The 19520-nt window shown below is 39.2% G+C and overlaps 1 protein-coding gene across 2 annotated transcripts in view; it reads right to left on the reverse strand.

Annotated features, from left to right (window-relative positions):
- The window catches only part of TMTC1 (transmembrane O-mannosyltransferase targeting cadherins 1), a 265227-nt gene that overhangs the window by 108047 nt on the left and 137660 nt on the right, over window positions 1–19520 (reverse strand). For both annotated transcript variants that reach the window (XM_082352064.1, XM_082352063.1), the window contains exon 8: window positions 7022–7211. In XM_082352064.1, coding sequence (XP_082208190.1) covers window positions 7022–7211 — 190 coding nt within the window. The remainder of the gene's footprint in view (window positions 1–7021; window positions 7212–19520) is intronic.

Genomic DNA, 19520 nt, shown 5'->3' on the forward strand with positions numbered 1-19520 from the left:
CCATGGTTCAACCTCACAATAACTAACTACGGTGCAAGAACAGGGCTGAAGAAGGTGAGATCACACGGGTCAGGGGCACAGCTTGGCCTGACTCAGGTCAGCGCTAATCACTCCACTCTGCAGCCTCCCCTCGTCCCAGTCTCGGGACTCTGGATCTGGAACTTGGGGCAGTGCTCCTCCACACCTGGGCTGCCTCTTACATGCAGGGGCCTGGCTCCCACCTGAAGTTGCTGGTCATGAATTTAAAGTAGACTACCAAATGAAATTAGAGTGACAGAATGTAAGTCACAATTTGTATCATGTATGGCAAAGCAGTGATGTAAAAGTATGTGGGAAGAGGCAGTACCAATGGATCTTTAAATGGGTTCCATTTTAAAATAAGGTGCAAATTCAACTTCTCCATTTTCCAATGTCACATCTGATGAAGTGGTAAGCTCATTTTCCAACTTTCATCAGAAAAATGACATAAACAGAAATCTCAGCTTTAGAGCATGGCCAAAATTGACTACAGGTACTGCCTTGGAAAACTGTGACCTGGTAGCAGGACATTATCACCACAGGTAAAAGTGGCAGGTGGAGAGGCCAGCTGAGGGAAGTGAGAAGAGCCTGGATCAACTAGGCTGGCCAAATTTGAGACAGAGAGACATCCCAGACAATGGCTCCTCCCAAAGCACTGGTGGTCACAGACAGATGGACCATGGCAAGACATCACAGGGCCTCTTCTATCAGTGACTGCAGGGGTTCCAAAGCAGGACAAACAGGATGGGTTGTAAATGAGCTGGAAAGATTGGACCTGTAATAGTATGAGGAGGATTCTCATGAATTGAGGACAAAGGATGGAGAACATGACGCTTCCAGAGAATGGAAACTGAAAAGAAAAATGTAGGCCAGAAGAAAAGAAAAAAACCCCATTAATATTGGCACAAAGCCATTAACCATTAAATGAAACCTTCATTCCTCACGTTCAATTTTATTTTACCATTTGGAATATTACAACACGATGCTTATTTTACCAGGTTTCAAAATGGCTATTCTGGAATTTAAAAGAGTTATTCCACAGCAATCTATGTGACACAATAATACCGTAACGTACTATTTGGCTAAGCTAAATGCAAAGTAATTTCCAGAAATCTGAAAGCATGTTCAGTTCAACTGTATGAATCTATGGTAGTACAATGTTCTACAGCAGGGGTCAGCTAATTTATGCGCCACTGGTGGAGTTGAATAGTTGTGACAGACTGTATGACAAAACCTCAAATATTTTCTATCTGGTTCTTTGCCAAAAGAAAGAGAAAAGTTTGCCATCTCCTGGTTTGCCCTATTGTACTATGCTTATTCTCATCAGCTCCTTCTGTTCCAAGTACTTTTGGGAATGAGGTAAGAATGTCAACGAGAAAATAATCACTTTCCGATCTTTCCTCCTTGTTGAGTTGTGTGGGCGTTTTACTGAAAGAGAGATCTAAGGCTGACAGTCTCCACTTGTCCATCTGTCTGCTCTTTCACTGAGTGTGCTGCTGGAGGCTGTGACACACACTAGCATGGAGGCTAGTCAAGAGCAAGGCTGGGAACATGAAGGGAAATCTCAGAGAAGAACACAGCCACCTCCCGAAGGAGAAGATGCAGGACCCCCACTCCATCCCGCCTCTCCATTTCCACCAAGTTGTCACTGGTGGTCACCTCCACTGGTCAGGCTGCACATTCATCCCTTTGCAGACCTGAGAACTTGACTTGTTTTCCAGGGCCCAGAGACGTAGCCGAAGATTTGTGCTGGTTTCAAGGGAATGATGTAGAAGACTATGAATGGAAAATCTGGGGCAAAGCTGTGACCTCTACTGAAAATGAAAACAAAAAAAACAAACAAAACCAACCCTGAAAGCCTCATACCTGGGGGAGCGGACCTCCACTGCTTAATGTCTGTTCTCAAAAGACATCTCATTGTTGAGGTCATTATTGGGAAAGCTGGGTATCATTAACTTTCCTCTTTTTTCCTCACGTTTTACTTTTTTACAAGCATGCCCCGATATTATAAAAGATATAAAAAAAATCTTAACATCTCAAGATACCTTGTGAGAATGTAATAAAGAATCAATAACAAATAAATTACTCTTAAATATAACTTAGTGGTGTTTCCTCTGTAACACAGGAAATCGCATTAAAGGACATGGGAAAAGGGCAAGTATAAAGAGTAGGACCAACGGTATTAACTCCTGTAAACAATCCAAATTAATCCAAACTTTCCTGACATTCCTGACATATGTCACTATTTTATTGCAAGTCAATAGTCTGATGACTATTGGCGCAGTCTGTAAGAAAAACCCAAGTACATTTTCGGCCTATTGTTCTCTTGGTATATAAACATTCACTATTCATAGGAGAGAATGGAATAACCAGCCTCCATGGCTTAAGTGCTCTGTGTCTCTACTGTACATACATTCCAACAGAGAGATTATCCTCATCACAATGAGTGAGAGCAAATTAGTTCACTTTAAAATTCATTGTTAAAAAGAATTCAATCCAATAATGAGTTTCTAGATTGTTCTCTACATTATGTAATATAAGCTCAAATGTATTCCTCGTGAATAAAGGGTGTGAATAGAAGGAGGTGATGGAGAGGCACAGAATAAGAGAAATTTCACATTTAAATTCTCAAAGATGCAAGTGAGCTCTTTTATGATAAATAATAAACTACTCCCTGAGCTCTTAAATTTCTTACGCCATGAAAATAGGACAAATTGGAAACAATCTTTAAATTAATTCTGTGATTATTTCTAGAGAAAGAAAACCCTCAGATTCTGAGCCCTAGTTCTCCCACTCAACCCTGGACAAAAGCTTGTCAAAATTCAGACATCTGTTCTCTGAGCTGCTTACCTAGAGGGACACTCCAACTGGCTGTGGAAGTGGCCTAGAAGGGTCTGTGATTTATAATGGTGTGTAACTTAATTTACTTGTATAAAAGAGAGAATTTGTTTTTGTTTTCAATAAGTGTAAAAATGTACAAGGACAAATGTTCAAAGCAGGCCTGCAGAGGGTGGGTCTTGGGGCGTGGTTGGGAATTGGGAAATAACTGCTCTTTTATTTCTTACATGTGGTAATTTGTTGCTTTGTAAAGTCAAAATATTTTCCAGAAAAAATTCAATTAGGTGTAAATACAATTGTATCAGGGTAGATTATATCCCCCTCCACCAGTGCCCTAGTTGATAACAAGGTAGGATGAAAGAAGTGAGTTTGGTAAATTGGAGGATAAACAAAGATTGTAAGCATATATATTGCCCCAAAGTTATGCCCGCCCCAAAGTTATGCCCTCCCCAAATCTGGTTAATATTAGCAAAAGAAAGATTTGTATGTCTTATAGATGCCTTATGGACTCCAAGGCTGCCCTTTTCCTTCAACCCTCACCTCTTATCTTCCACAAACACATACACAGAAACATCTAAATTCTTTACAAAGGACCTGAATTCTTTCCCCATCTCGTTCCCCTCCATGGCCAGACCTTATCAACAAGAAAATCAGACAAAACCATCCAACGGTTAACAGAGCCAGAGACCCTGTGGAAAAAGCATGGCAGGTAAAAAGAAAGTAGGCAGAGGCTTAAAAGACCTAGGCTTGATCCTGCGCGTGCGCACACACACACACACACACACACTCCATCATCTCCTGGACATCATTTCATTTGGCTCTACCCTTGACCCCTCTGCTGCAGCTGTGTCAGCTTCCCTGCTGTTTTGTGAACACTCCAGTACTTTCCTGCCTCAGGGTCTTGGCACTTGCTTTCCTTCTACTTGAAATACCCCTCCCCCAACAGCCAAATGGCTCATTCCTTCACTTCCTTTATATCTCTGCTCAATGTCATAATATCTGTGAGGTCAGCCCTGACCTCCTCACAGCCCTTACCAACACCTGGCATGTAACGACAAATTTTAAGTGTTTAACTGTAAGCTCCATGTAGGCAAGACCTTCATTTTGTTCCCTGCTGTAATCCTGGCAACAAGTAGACACTCAATCAACATTAAGAGAATTAAAGAGGAAGAAGTAGTGAGGCTAAAAAGAACATGCTCTCCCCTGAATATAAGCCAGGGTGGCCTTTGTATGATTGAGAATCCATCAAAGGTGAAATAAAAGAAATATCTTCCATGATTCCCTGGACTCAATGTTTATGCTTGTTTATCCAATCATTTTTTCCCCTGGTAATGTATCATATGGACTCACTATCTCAAAATTTAAGGAAATAGCCAGGGATTATAAAGTAATTTCAATCCAACACATTGATGCAATACACACATCATTTGGAAATATTCTAGGTGGACAGAGCTGTGTTTATTTTGCTGACATTATTGTAAACATTTCATCCACTGTTCCTTTTTAGCACAGAAAAATGTCGGTAAAGCAAGACCTCTATTTTCATAAAATCTTAATTCTACTGTGTATTGTCTTGGAGTCAGAGCCCTTAGGATCATGTCCTTAGTAACTAATCACCACATAGAATAACCAAGATTATCTCAGTTTCAAGAGCTTACGAATTAGCAGGAGAATCTGATTTTTAAGACCTTCCAATGTGTAAGTAGATCAAGAACAGAGAGGCAAGGCCACGTAAACATGAGCTAGATGCCAAACCTCTGCCTCCAAACTCTGAAAGAAGAGAATGTAGAAAGTGCAAGTAGCCTCCAAGAATTGCCAGAGGCTTTAGTTAATGTTCGCAAAGAATTTTCAAGATGAAAGCCATCACAGAAGAGCTAAATCTTACTATCACCACAGCTGGAATGCTTTGCTAATGTTTTTCCTGATGTAGTAAAGTGATTTTGGAACAAATTCCATGAAAGAAAAGGATTAACAGCCTTCCAACAAGGAAGTTTCCATTCATTCATCATGTTACCACAGACGCTCTGGGGACGGCCAAGGTTCGCCTATGTGCAGGGGTTTACTGCTAGCATGAAGGTCCAGCTTTAACATAACCTGACCAAGGTGACAGCCTGTGGGAACGCACCACTCCCTTTAGTTAGCTGGGAGAGAGTCAAGAAAACCCCTTCCTGACATACCAGTCCAGCACTCTACTACATTTGCTCTTGCAGATCAATACCAGTATAGCAGGCATGTCAAACCACACTGAAAGGCTAATGAAACAAACCTCATATTGACTCCCAAACATTTCACACTGGTATTGAGCACAGTCTTTTTTTAGGCTTTAAATATAGTTCACTTAAGCAAAAAGTTCTGCATACCAAAATCAAAATAGAGTTTCTAACTTTTTATGATTTTATTCATTTAGATAATGTATATTGAGTGGCAAACAATAAAATTTAGATAACAAATATTGGATGTGACAAACTCTTGATGTTAGAAATATGGCATTGAACAAAACAGAAAATAATCTCTGTCCTTGTGGGTTTATGCTCTAGTTGGAGGAAACAGACATTACATAAAATAACAAAATTATATAGCATTTTAGAAACTGGAAGTATAGTGAAGAAAAAGTTAAGTGAAAGGGAGGTAAGATGTGGAGCACAGGGTATGTGATTTCATTTTAAATAGGGTAGTTATGGTAGCCCTTACCGAGAAGATTTTCTTCTATTATTTCCTTTTAGAATTTTTGGTGTTATTTAACTCTTTTGTTTAGGACTATGATCCACTTAGAAATACTTTCTAAGTGTATAGTATAAGGTAAGGGTTAATGTTCACATTTTTCCCTTACAGATAATTCTTTATTTCAGTACATTATATTTCCCCATTGAATTACATTGGTAACTTTGTCAAAAATCAGTTAAGCTTGTAAATGTGAGTTTATCTTTGGAATCTGAATTCTATTCCATTTTCTACTGACTATTTTTTCCTGACTTTGGGTCACCTATTTCTTTACATGTCCAGTAATCTAATTAAAAACCCGACATTGTGTGTCATACATTATAGTGACTCTCTATTCTATTTTGTTCTTCTGAAATTTGATGGTTTCCTGTTTTAATATATGATAAACTTGCCTGGATTCAAACTGAAAAATCTGTTTTTATGTAGAGAGCTGAAATTTTTGCTTAGTGGGGTTTTATTTGTTTCTTTCTTTCTTTTGCCTGGATCTCTGGCGAATCTCTCTTCCTCCTGCATAGCTTTATGATCAGCCAATTATTTCATCAGAGGTTATATACAGACAACTAAAGCCAGTGAAACTTCCACCCTCTGCCGCCCAACCTGCATTTGTGTTGAAGAATTCATTCAAATTTGCAGCAAATAAGTAAGTCTCCCCAGGCTTTCAGTTTTGCTCGCTCTTTCTAGGATGTCCCACGTGCACATGTTGTTTTCTCATTCATCCGTGAATGCGTGGAGAGTGTATTATCTCAGCCCTTGTACAGCTCTCTTGCTTCCAAAATCTACCCCTTAAATTGCTAGGTGCTCTGCTACTCTCCCAAACCAAATCAGCCACCTCCAGCCCGTAAACCTGTGAGTTTTTAACACTAGATCTGGGGGGATGGGAATATCCTCAGGCAAGAAGCATCTTACACAAGGCAGTAGCAGTTTTTAATAAGTAAATATTTTCAAGTTCTTTGCTGTCTTTGATCATTTTTGAAATGGTTACATTTAATAATTTTTTCCACGTTCCAATATTTTTCCAAGTTCCCAATATTAAAACTTTTAATAAAGTTTTGTGCTATTATCTTTTTTTTGAAGTGAGAATCACCCAACCAACTCAGGCAGGCATTTATTAGTGTAAGCAGAATCTTAACCATATTTAAGCACTTATGAACATGTTATCATTATCTCATTTATCATTACATGAAATCAAACGAATTAGGTCAAAAATGAGTCAACCACTGCAAGAAAAAAATTTCTCATTTGCAAACATTGTAACCTTGGTCTATTCACCCTGATAAGGTCTTTAAAATATATATTACCTTTCTGGAAAATTTTTAAATACACAAAGTTTTTTAGATGAACGAGTAAATTCAATTTAGACCCACACCCCCTTGCAAAAAAGAGTTACTGAGTATAGAGTATCTCTCTTGAAATGTAGAATTCATTTGAATCTTAAGAAAATTACCTTGAAGGCTGCTAAACAATGAAGGCTCAGTAAGGCCATCACAACTGCCAGAAGGACGGTGGCTAAGTTCCGCGTGTCCCATATGGTCTCTACCAGAGGAATACTGCCCACCTGCCAGTCATAGCACAGGGTAACAGGTGCAAGCAGAAGCCACACGTTGAAGGCCAAGAGGTAGGAATAGGTAAGGAATCTACAAAGAGAAGAAGAGTCACTGAAACATAACTCGAGATCCATGACATTTTGCAAACATTCATTCACCATGTTTCTATTAAATAGCACTTCTATACTATCAATGTTATAGAAAAGACAAGGTAAGATGGAAAGTCATTCATTCATTTAGTCATTAAGTTGATCATTTTGGAATCTATTTAATAGCTGCTAGTCACTGTGGTAAGTGCTGGCCTTTCAATGATGAATAAGACAAAGTTTCCATGACCTATATTTAAAAATTATCATAAATAAATACATAACAACTGAGATAAATGGTATAGATGAAAGCATATGACATGAAACGCTGCCCTGTTGGGTACTATTCCCTGGGTAAGAGACATTTGACCTGTCCCTTTTTAATAGTGCCCCAAATCCTGCAGTAGATATTATGAAAATATTAACCATTTTATAATAGATTGATCCATTTTGAACTATTTCAAAAAAATCAAAATATCTGTGGTAAGGAGATAAAGTCTCTTACTCACAAATCGAGAGGCTAGCCTTTAAGAGGACGGAAGTACAGCTGTCCTTGATAATAAGAATAGCCAGGTGGACCTAGGGAAGGAAATTTATGATTGGGGATGTTACTCCTGTTTCCTGGCTGTGTCTAGGCACTAAGGCATTCTAACTGACCCCCTTCCTTTCAGCGTAGAGGAAACTAAATTTACTTAAATTTGTTCAGTAAACACAAATTCTTCAACTGGTGTTCTAGACCCCTGAAAACTGCAGAACTTTCAGCATATAACAAACTCCATCCAAACCTCTGCACTAGGGGATGGCCAAACTCTAGTATGGCTTTTAGCAGCATAAGGCCATGCTCCTGGGATGACCCCAGCCCCTCCACTAAAATGCCTGCCTGAGAAAGATCATCATTGCCAGGAGAATTTACCTTTTTCTAGCTAATCCCTGACAAAAAGGCCCCTGACCTCCGTTTCTTAGTGCATTTACTACAAAGGATTTACAGTTGGGAATATGTATCTCTTACAACTCAGAAGTCTTTCTCAAGGAACTGAGAGTCATTCCTTTAAAATGTAATCATCAGGAGGAAGGGGCCTGTCTCCCAGACCGTGGGAAGACAGAATCCTAACTCTGATAACTGCCAGCCAGCAGACACAGCCTAAATGCACTTAGACGATCAATCCTTTGTAATTTTTTACTTCTCTGACTCTGCCGAGCAACCGTTTGCCGCCCCTCCCATTCTCTCTTTAAAATACCCAGTCAACCCTGCGCAAATCAGAATGGAGCTCAGCTGTTTCCTGAACTGTCAGTAGTTACTGAATTAAGTGTGTTCTTATTGCTCTAACTAATGTCCAGCTGTGTTTATCTTTGACACTCTACATGGGACTAAACCAGAGAAATAGATAAATCCCTTGCCCTCAAGGAATGTAAAATCCAGTAGTGAAAATAAGATACACAGAATTAAAGAGGCAGAAGGAGATGAGTGCCATGAGGGCTCAGAATGTGCAGAGAAGAGCCCCCTCATCGCCAGATCCTTTTGGAGGAAACCTTGGATGGGCAAAGAAGTTGGATCAGATAATTTCTAGGTTACTTTCCAATGTTAAGAGTCAATTCACCCTGAATTCCTCTCAGTAAGTAGCCCTAGTTTAGAACACCCCTCCCAGCCCTTTCCAATTTATCTCCTTCCCTTTCCTCCTCTTCCTCCAAGGTTGGCAGTGGAAAAATCATTAGCAATGATCAGGAAAGGCTCAGTGATAGGGATTATTCACTGCCTCCGCTCTCAAACCCCAACAGAGAAATGGGTCAGATACTTCAATGGTGTTTCTCAACACTCCCCTCTCTGTTGTTATTTTAAATAAAATATGAATGTACAGATAGTGCAGTATATACTGAAAGTTTGATGAAGTCCAAGCTCTGTTATTTATCAAAAATAAAAAAGTCACCTTATCCCTTTTAGGTTTGGGCCTGTGAAACTGCCTCGTGAGAATGCCAACTCCACAGAATGATGACTGGGTCACTTAGGGCTTCTTCTTTTCACAGAGCTTCTAAGTTGATGCTATATACTTCTTAGCTCAGTAAAGATTCTTCATGACTTGGCTTTAAAGGAGAATGTTCAACCACCAAACTTAGCAGGAGAATCACACAGCTATGTCACTCGGTTACATCCCAGCTCTTAGGAATTACCTTAAAAAATAGTATCTCTCCTTCTTGCTATAATAGATCTAGGCAATGATCAAAAATGGCTGCTGAAATTATTAGGTGAAAAGCTGATGGGGTATTTTATAATGGATGGATCAGGATAAATCAGGTGCCTAGAACTTACTAATCAATTTTAACATCACAGAAAGGGAGACTAACTCCTGATGGATATACACAAAAAGCTGATGGGCTGCTTTTTTATTTGAAGCAGTCTTGTCAAATAAAAAAGAAAATTAAACTTGAAACTAACAAAGCACTTTATTACCAGTTTACATCAAATACAGAAAACACCAGAACATGTTAAATAATACCACAGGGAGGCAATACGCTAAATCCAGAATGTTACAAATTCCACGGAACAAATGACAGCAGTTTCTTCAACAAATACATTGCAATGGGAGCGGAAAAAAATGGGAGAGGGCACCTATAAATTAAGAGACTTAAGAGACATATCGAACAAAGTGCAGGTTTTGTTTAGCTGCTAATTCAAACAAACTGCTATTAAAAATAACTGCTTATGAGACAGAAAAAATGAAACGCTGATTGGATATATGATAATAGAGAATCACTGTTAATTTCTAAAGCATGATAACGGTATTGTGGTTCTAGTCTTTAAGGGTCCTTGTATTTCAGAAATACATACGAAAATGTACGCATTTGAAATGAGATTATGTCTGGGATTTGCTTCAAAATGATGGATTGAAGCGACGCGGAAGAACCGGGTGGGAGTATGAATGAAACAAGATTGGCCATGAACTATGATTGGGAAAACTGGATAAAGGGTAGGTGGGGATTCTTTATGCCGTTTTCTCCACTCTTGTACATATTTAATATTTTTCATAATAAAACAATTTTTAAGTAGTGATAAAGGCAACAGAATTGCAACAGGAATGCTTTCTTAAGTCTGGTTGCAGCTTGACCATGGAATAGCTACAAACATTATGCAGAAACTTTTATTTTAATGTTTAGTTCACATTTTGAACTTGCCCTGCAAGTTGTCTTCATTCAGTCTCTTATATTTTCTAGACTTGAAATACCATACTGACAAAAAACAAATATCAAGAATAACATTTTTTAAAAGTTACGGTCTCAAAGTAGTTACTTACATATTTTTTTTAAATGCTCAGTTGTGACTTTTTACACAGATTATAAGCAAAATAGGTCAAAAAAGAAAAGTAAACCACAGAACTAAAAGAAACTTCACCTTCCTATAACACTAGGAGGGTCAAAACTATTAACTTAACCCAACACTATTAACTTAACTAACCCTCCTTATTTTTGTTGAGGTATAGGTGATTTATAATATTATATTAGTTTCAGGTGTACAACATAGTGATTCAAAATTTTTATAGATTATACTCTATTTAAAGTTATTATAAAATATTGGCTATATTCCCTCTGCTGTACAATGTATCCTCGTAGCTTATTTATTTTATACATAGTAGTTTGTACCTCTTAATTCCTCACCCCTAAATTGCCCCTCCCCCTTCCCTTTTCATAACCATTAGTTTGTTCTGTATGTGAGTCTGTTTCTGTTTTGTTATATTTTTGAGCTTTCACATATAAGTGATGATATACAGTATTTGTCTTTCTCTGTCTGACTTACTTCACTAAGCATAATACCCTCCAGGTCCATCTAAGTTGTTGCAAATGGCAAAATTTTGTTCTTTTTTATAAGACTGAGTAATATTCCACTGTATGTATACACCACAGAATCTTTATCCATTCACCTGTTGATGGACACTTAGGTTGCTTCCATATCTTGGCTATTGTAAATAATACTACTATGAACACTGGGGTGCATGTATCTTTTCAACGTAGTGTTTTTTGGGTTTTTTTGTGATATATACCCAGGAGTGGAATTTCCCTTTTTAATACATATATATTATCTCCATTAGCTCAGAGATATACACCTACCTTTTGTGCATATGAACTCAGATAAATGTTGCAAGTAAACTCCTTAAATACTATTTGAAATACCGAAACAGCATTGGAAAAATTTTGCAAATTTAAGCACAAAGAAGCCACTTGGAATCACCCCGAAAGCTAATTAGATTTGAGGGGGCTAGTTGAGCTAGCTGTAATCAGCAACTGATGTATTTCTTTTTAACTCACTGACCATGAATTACATTTCAAACTAATCACCTTGTTTATTTCTGCTAAAATTTCAGAAATAAAACAATCTTTGAATATCTCTGTCCCACTGGGTTTTCTTTTTTAAAGCAGGGGCAAAAATGAAATGAATTATTTACCAATTTTCTACCATGAATTCTGCTAACAGGAGGAAAGCCACTAGAATATCTGGCCAACAAAATGGAATATACAGCACGAAAAGCCAGGAATTCAGCTTAAACAATTTAGTGAGGTATTTTCATTCATAATCCAGGAATGAATGAAGAGGTTTCAGGATGAAATACATGAAAGGGAAAATGAGGCCGGTGGGAACTGGCATCAAATGGCACCTAATCAAACTGTGGCCTTTTTTTTTTTTTAAACATCTTTTTTGAAGTATAATTGCTTTACAATGTTGTGTTAATTTCTGCTGTACAACAAAGTGAATCAGCTATATGTATACATATACCCCCATATCCCCTCCCTCTTGAGACTCCCTCCCACCCTCCCTATCCCACCCCTCTAGGTCGTTACAAAGCACCGAGCTGATTTCCCGGTGCTATGCAGCTGCTTCCACTAGCTATCTATTTTACATTTGGTAGTGTATATATGACAATGCTACTCTCTCACTTTGTCCCAGCCTCCTCTTCCTACCCTGTGTCCTCAAGTTCATTCTCTACGTATGTCTTTATTCCTGCCCTGCCACTAGGTTCATTGTATCAGTTTTCTAGATTCCATATATATGCGTTAGCATACGGTATTTGTTTTCCTCTTTCTGACTTACTTCACTTTGTATAAGAGACTCTAGGTCCATCCACCTCACTACAAATAACTCAATTATGTTCCTTTTTATGGCTGAGTAATATTCCATTGTATTCTTCTTTATCCATTCATCTGTCGATGGACATTTAGGTTGCTTCCATGTCCTGGCTATTGTAAATAGTGTGGCACTCTTTAAATCTAAATCTTCATTTTTATCAAGAAAAAGATTACAGTGCTTTAACTGCTAAAATATACATAAATTCTGCTGTCTTTGAAAAAACCTTTTTGGCTAAGAAATAACATGAGCCTAACATAAAGATGCCTATGATGGGTACATATGAAAACATCACGCACTGCCAGCAGAAACACGCAGCACTTGCTTGTTTTATATAGAAATGTTTCTGCGCAAAGGATCCTTCTTTCTCTTTCATCTACAAAATCCTCCACCATTTCATAAATACGGGACACTGGGTCCACTGTATACACACTGCATCCTCTTGGGAAGGGCACTGGCTAACACTGTCAAAATAGCCATGGTACCTCCAGAGTGGAGCACCCCACCTTACCCTGACTCTACCTCTGTCCACTGGGTTTTGGTGATCTGTCCTGCCCCTCCCTAGGCTGTCCCTTATTTTCATCCTCACAACTCCTGTATTCCATTGATGCTTCAAAAGGATCTCCATAGTTTCACCGTATCCCAGCAATAATGACAGGCCTTTGTAGGCATAACCTGCTTATTGTCATCATTAGCATCTTCTCCTTATACCCGTCTCTGGGACTAGCCAAAGAAAGCCATTTATTGAACTAAGTTCTCAATGAACAGGAGACCCTCACATGAATTCAATAAATGTTGAATACTTACTCTGTGAATTTTTATAGGTGCTGAAGGGTAATCAGAGCTAGCCCTCGTCTTCCACAAGGTCATTTTCACAGCATCGGTGGTGAGAAGACATGCATATATTACATGGTTGGGTAATAGTGAAATATAGACACCAAATTTCAATGGAGTTCTAAGAAGTGACAGATTAATGAAGGACAGAGGATTAAGAAATGCCCTCCTAGAATCTATGCAGAATTTAAATAGGTGGAAAGATGGCAGATAGAGAATCCAGGCAGGAACCCCAAATAAAAATGGCTTCAAATTGTAAATGAACATGACACTTTCTGAGGACAGTTAAAAATATGGGTAAATTAGAGTACAGGATTAAAAATGTGTAATATACAAATGATAAAATGACTCCTGCTAAAATGTCTAAAATGAAAAATATTATGTCAAATGTTGGTTAGGGTGTGGAGAAACCAGAACTTTGAAACACTACTGTGAATTGATTAAACCATGTTGGAGAAGTTCAGGAAGTTTCATGAAAGTAGAATAAATGCATACTTCATGATGTAGCAATTCTACTCCTAAGTTCCTACCCAGCAATGTTGCACACATATGTTAACCAAAAGACATTTACAAGATTGTTCATAGCAACACTATTATTTTTTAAAAATTTTTATTGAAGTACAGTTGAGTCACAATGGTTCAGGTGTACATCAAACTGATTTAGTTATATATGTGTGTATGTATATATATATTTATACATTTATATTCTTTTTCAGATTCTTTTCCAATATGGTTTAGTACAGGTATTGAAAATAGTTCCCTGTGCTATACAGTGGGTCTTTGTTTTTTATCTATTTTATACATAGTAGTGTGTATCTGTTAATCCCAAATTCCCAATTTATCCTTCCCCCCCTTTCCCCTTCGGTAACCATGTTTGTTCACTATGTCTGTGAGTCTATTTCTGTTTTGTAAATAAGTTCATTTGTACCATTCTTTTAGATTTCACATGTAAGTGATATCATGATATTTGTCTTTCTCTGTTTGACTTACTTCACTTAATATGATAATCTCTAGGTCCATCCATGTTGCTGCAAATGGCATTATTTCATTCCTTTTTATGGCTGAGTAGTATTCCATTGTGTTTATTTATACACACACACACACACACACACCACATCTTCTTTATGTATTCCTCTGTTGGTGGACATTTAGGTTGTTTCTATGTCATGGGCAGCACTAGTATTAACACCCCCAAACGGGAAACAACCCAGATGTCTATCTACAATAAAATCAACACCTACATTGTATATTCATTGAATGGAAATCCATTCAGCAATGAGAATGAATACAACAACATGGATGAATGTCACAATGGGTAATGTGGAACAAAAACAGGTGACACAAAAGAAAAGAAAATCAAGGAAAACCATTTATAGACAAGGATGGGATGACTGGAAGCAGGCCCTGATCCCCAGCACACAGGGCTGGGACAGAAAGCTCCAAGGCAATCCCAGCTGAATGGCTGGTGTAGAAGCTTGTCTACGGCCCTCATCCCTTAGCTCCTCGGTGGCAACAGAGTAGAAGGTGCCAGACAAGTGCTGAGGCCTGCCCTTGGGGCATTCCATCCATGGGGCAAAGGCCCGTAAGTAGCACTGAGTACTGATACTTGATGCTTTAGCACCTGGGAACAGAGATGGCAAGACCATTTCCAACTACTCATGAAATAGGAGAAGAGATCCAAGGGGCTCTCCAGCCAGTTTCTCACTGTGTTTTGTTTTTCAAGTTCTTCCAGATTATAAGGACCAATGGTCTAATCAAACCAGTTAAAGGGAGAGTTATTTTTAAAATTCCCGTAAGAATCAGAAGACAGGAAATTATTAAGAGCAAAACCAGACTTCTCAGGAACCAGAACCAAGCAGCTACAAGAAAGGTAGGCTTCTCTCTAGGCCACAGGCCTTCTTCACGGCTGCCCTGCTTCTCTTAGCCTTTGCTCCATCTCCTCCCTCTCAGGGGCTCCTTAGTCATGCTTCTCATGACTGAGGCTGGAGCATGGTCGTCAGGGCTGCCCAGCTCTCCTTTCCTCCTGCCTTCACACACCTGTCACTTCAGTCTTCACAGCCTCACTCTCAGGTTTCAAATTCCTGAGAGCAGCACCTGATTGGCTCACCTCATCTTTTGGAATCAACTCTCACAGGTTGGCCAAACTCCAGTTCCTGATCCTTCAAGTCCCAACAAAGGTGTCACTTCTTCTGGCAGGCTTTCCCTGTCCCCACTCCCCCCCACCCCCAGGCCAGGCTGGAGTCCCCTATATGAGCTCCCACAGCCTCGGGGCTTACACACTGCCCTGTAACTTCCCATTGATGACGTGCCTGTCTTCCCACTAGAACAGAAGCTCCTCGGGGACGGGGTTGAGTCTTATTTATAGCTATTTCCCCAGCACCCAGCTCTGTAAGTAGACAGGTTTTCAGAAATTAACCTGATAGTAAAATAATGCCTAAAAATCTAAAAATATTTAAATTAGATACTTTTAGTTTGGCCTGAGGCAACCATACATTTTTCTAGTCCCATAAAAGATACCTGCTAGGCTTCCAGTTGTCCACGCTTGTAGTTAAAGGGCACAGACTGAAGATTCTGCCCTTGTGTAGCCCCCTCAGCACCTTGTGTAATGCTGGCTCCTGGGACACCATCTAATAATGAGGAGTGTCTGAGTAAAGGCACTCACTCCCCTCACATGTCACAGCGCATCCTTATAAAGCTATGCCAAGCTTACTTTTTCTTATTTTGCATTAAACTGCAATGAATAATAGTTCAAATGAGAATTCTTGTTACCATGGATAAACTATAAAGTGAATCTGAAATGTCATTAAGTCTCTTTGACCTTTTTAATGCACCATTAATACAGTTATCTTATTAACAGAGATAGTCTCCTCAGAGCAGAAAATATGAATTTCAACCTCTAAGACTTCCAGCAACAACTTCTTACCCATTTATCTCTAAAAAGGTAAATAATTCCTTCTGCAGAATAAATACTAGGTTCATTTCTTACCTAAAGTCTGTTTCTCTCTATAAAGCATTTAACATCTTTATTTCAAACCAACGTTCAGGTGTAACTTCCACTGAGCAAACATACCGACTGCTGACCATACATCAGGTGCAGGTTCCAGATTCCACACAGAATCCCGGAGGTCTACTAATGAACTACATCCAACAACACTGAACATCCCTTAGGCATGTACAGCATTTTCTAGCTTACAAAGTATTTGCATATAAGGATTATCTGATCCCAACTCAGTCTCTACGAACTGGATATTACCCTTCTTGCAGCAAGGGAAACAGCCTTAGAGAGGCAGACTTGTTCAATGCCCCGCAAGAGACCCATAGGAGACCCTGCATACAAGACAGGGTTTTCTGGCTCCACATACAATGTAGAAAGGAAATATGATGGGTCAAATACTGGTATTTCATGGAGAAACACCTGCCTGAGATTCTGACTTATTCCTTGAACAGTGCAACCTGGATGAACTTGAGCTTTTATACCAAAAAAACCCCAAACCTTTAACTTTTAGTCGAAGCAGGGCTGACAAACTTAAAACCAGTGTGTAGTCACCTCTCCAACAGAGTAAACAGATGACTGCACTGATGGAAATATTTGTTAGAGCATCATACGGCAAGAAGTAGAAGCAAATTAAAAGCTTGGGTTTGGCATTTTATTCGTTATGAAAAGCAAGTTTTGCCTTTATGTTCCATTGTTAGCAAAAATAAAAGAATCGTCTCTAATTTTTATCAGCTTCTCATGGATTAAATATTCTAATGGAAACACAATAAGTAGATTTAAAGTATTCTATATTTTCTTCAAGCAGTAAAGTGATCCAGACCAGCCTTTTCCAGCCCTGCTCCCTAGCCCACAGGTAGAATCTGCTACTACCACCGTCTCCCTCTTCTGACTCCCTCCTCTTTCTTCTTCGTTTTTGTCCCCTTCATTCCCGGGGTCTAAGACAATTAGAGGAATTACTATTACACAGTGTCATTTCAGTTGGGGAAACTACACTCAGTGACCTTGACCATCTCCTTCATCCCCAAGCTATGTTTCTAAGAACATAATACAAACTACACGATGGGGACAACACCCACCTTGTAGCGCACTCTTCAGCTACAGAGGACACAGTTCATACCTGAGGATTTCAAAAAGGGTAACACCTCTTTCTCCCCCCCCAAAACAATTAGGTTGCTGATCAGATACAGAATCTCTCACCCAACCTTGTGATCCATTCAATCAGAATTTCTGCAACCTGAACCAGAAAATCTTATTTTTAGCATACTTCCCAGGGTGACTCTGATATTCAGTCTAGTTTGGGGACCATTGCTTTGAAAATCAGAATAATTTCAGTTTCATTTCATGTGTGAAGGCCCTGCTAGTTGCTGAAGCAAAAACAAAGCAGCGACTTTTGCTCACCCCTCTTTAAGCACAGAGTGGTTTTGTTTGTTTTAAAACATAATTTAAATTTTCATTCAGTTTGTTCAGAGATACGTTATGTTATGAGATAGCCCCCATATTAGGGGCTTTAAGGGCTATAAACATTACTAAGACATAGTGCCCTAAGGCTGTAACAATCAAAACCTAAGGTTTTGTGCCTGTTTGAAATTATCAGCTGAAAATGGAGACAGAAAAAGAAGCTTCTTTAGAAGGAGAATGTTGAGTTCTATCTTAATCTCATTATTTCATATCTTGATGTCTTCCAACAAGTAATACAAGCCTTTGTCTGGATAGCTGAACAGCAGAAACAGATCTATCCACTTAAGAAGATATATTCCACCTGCTTATCCAGGACCACATCTCATGAAAAAACATGATGCTGATAGGAGGCCTTACATTCACTGAAAAATCCTATTTTATCTATTTCCTGGATTTGAAAGACAACCATTTTTAATATTAGAAAGGCAATACTTCTTCGGTCAAGCATATACTGCTTTATGTTCCGTCCTCTTCGAATCTGGTTAAGACAGAAAACCAGTTACTAGACAGCAGGCAGGCACCTTAATAGCAGAAACAATGTTATCCCTTCTGCAGGCTCCAGCCTTATGCAGAAGCCATACTTAACCTCCGCTTTTGTTTTTATTTTTTATCCAAGATTTCCAAAATTGAATGTCAAAGTACCACATTTCTTAAGAGACACATACAGAGAAGTAAATTCTGGGCTAAATGACAATTCTCTGACAGAACAAGCTGCACACAGACCTATTCCATGACTCCTCAAATGCAAGTCCACCATAACCACCAAAGCAGAATCTTTGGGCACTGGACCCCAGCACTGATGTTTCAGCATGATTCATAAGTGTTTTCGAGACACGTGCAGGTTTGGCAATCTGGCTGGAGTAAACTCATAAAGCCCGGGACAGCTGCAGTCAGGGCATAATCTTGGGTGGTAATTTATAAGAAGTGTCATGAGCACCTGTGGTCTTGGTCCCTAAAGGACATTTTTTTCAGATGGGACTAAGTTAGTCGTTATACCAAAAGATGGAGTGCAATAAAATCCCTCCACCACTCAGAATCAGCTGAGTGAAACACAAGTTGGCAGACTAGAAGAAACCACCCAAACCAGAGGCAGGGGAAGGCTGCAGAGTACACTGGGGGTGCCCCACTAGCCAGCCCTCCCACCTCCCCGTCCTTCTCCCAGAGCTAAGCCAAGAACCCCAGCACTTGTTCTAGGCCAGTGCTATCCAAAATAAATGTAATAAAAGCATGCATAATTTCAAGGTTTTATTAGCTATGTTAAAAAGAGGAAAATGAAACATGGTAAATTAACTTAATAATATATTTTGTTTCAAGAATATACTCAAAATATCATTTCAACATATATATAATTTATGGGGTATAATCAATATAAACGTATTAATGAGGTATTTTGCATTCTTTTATTCTTACAGAATTTTGTCTTCAAAATCCTGTGTGGGGACTTCCCTGGTGGCGCAGTGGTTAAGAATCCGCCTGCCAATGTAGGGGACACGGGTTCAAGCCCTGGTCTGGGAAGATCCCACATTCCATGGAGCAACTAAGCCCATGAGCCACAACTACTGAGCCTGCGCTCTAGAGCCCATGAGCCACAACTACTGAGCCTGCGTGCCACAACTACTGAAGCCCACATGGCTAGAGCCTGTGCTCTGCAACGAGAAGCCACCGCAATGAGAAGCCCGCGCACCACAATGAAGAGTAGCCCCCGCTCACCACAACTAGAGAAAGCCCGCGTGCAACAATGAAAACCCAACGCAGCCAAAAATCAAATAAAAAAATAAAAATTAAAAAAAAAAATCCTGTGTGTACTTTATTTATACTTACATCACATCTCAATTCAGACTAGCCGGTAGCCTCATGTGGTTCGTGGCTCCTGTAGTGGACACCACAGATCTAGACAATCACTCTGGCCCTCAGCC

This window comes from Balaenoptera borealis, assembly GCF_965194805.1.
Source record: "Balaenoptera borealis genome assembly, chromosome: 13".
NCBI lineage: Eukaryota > Metazoa > Chordata > Mammalia > Artiodactyla > Balaenopteridae > Balaenoptera > Balaenoptera borealis.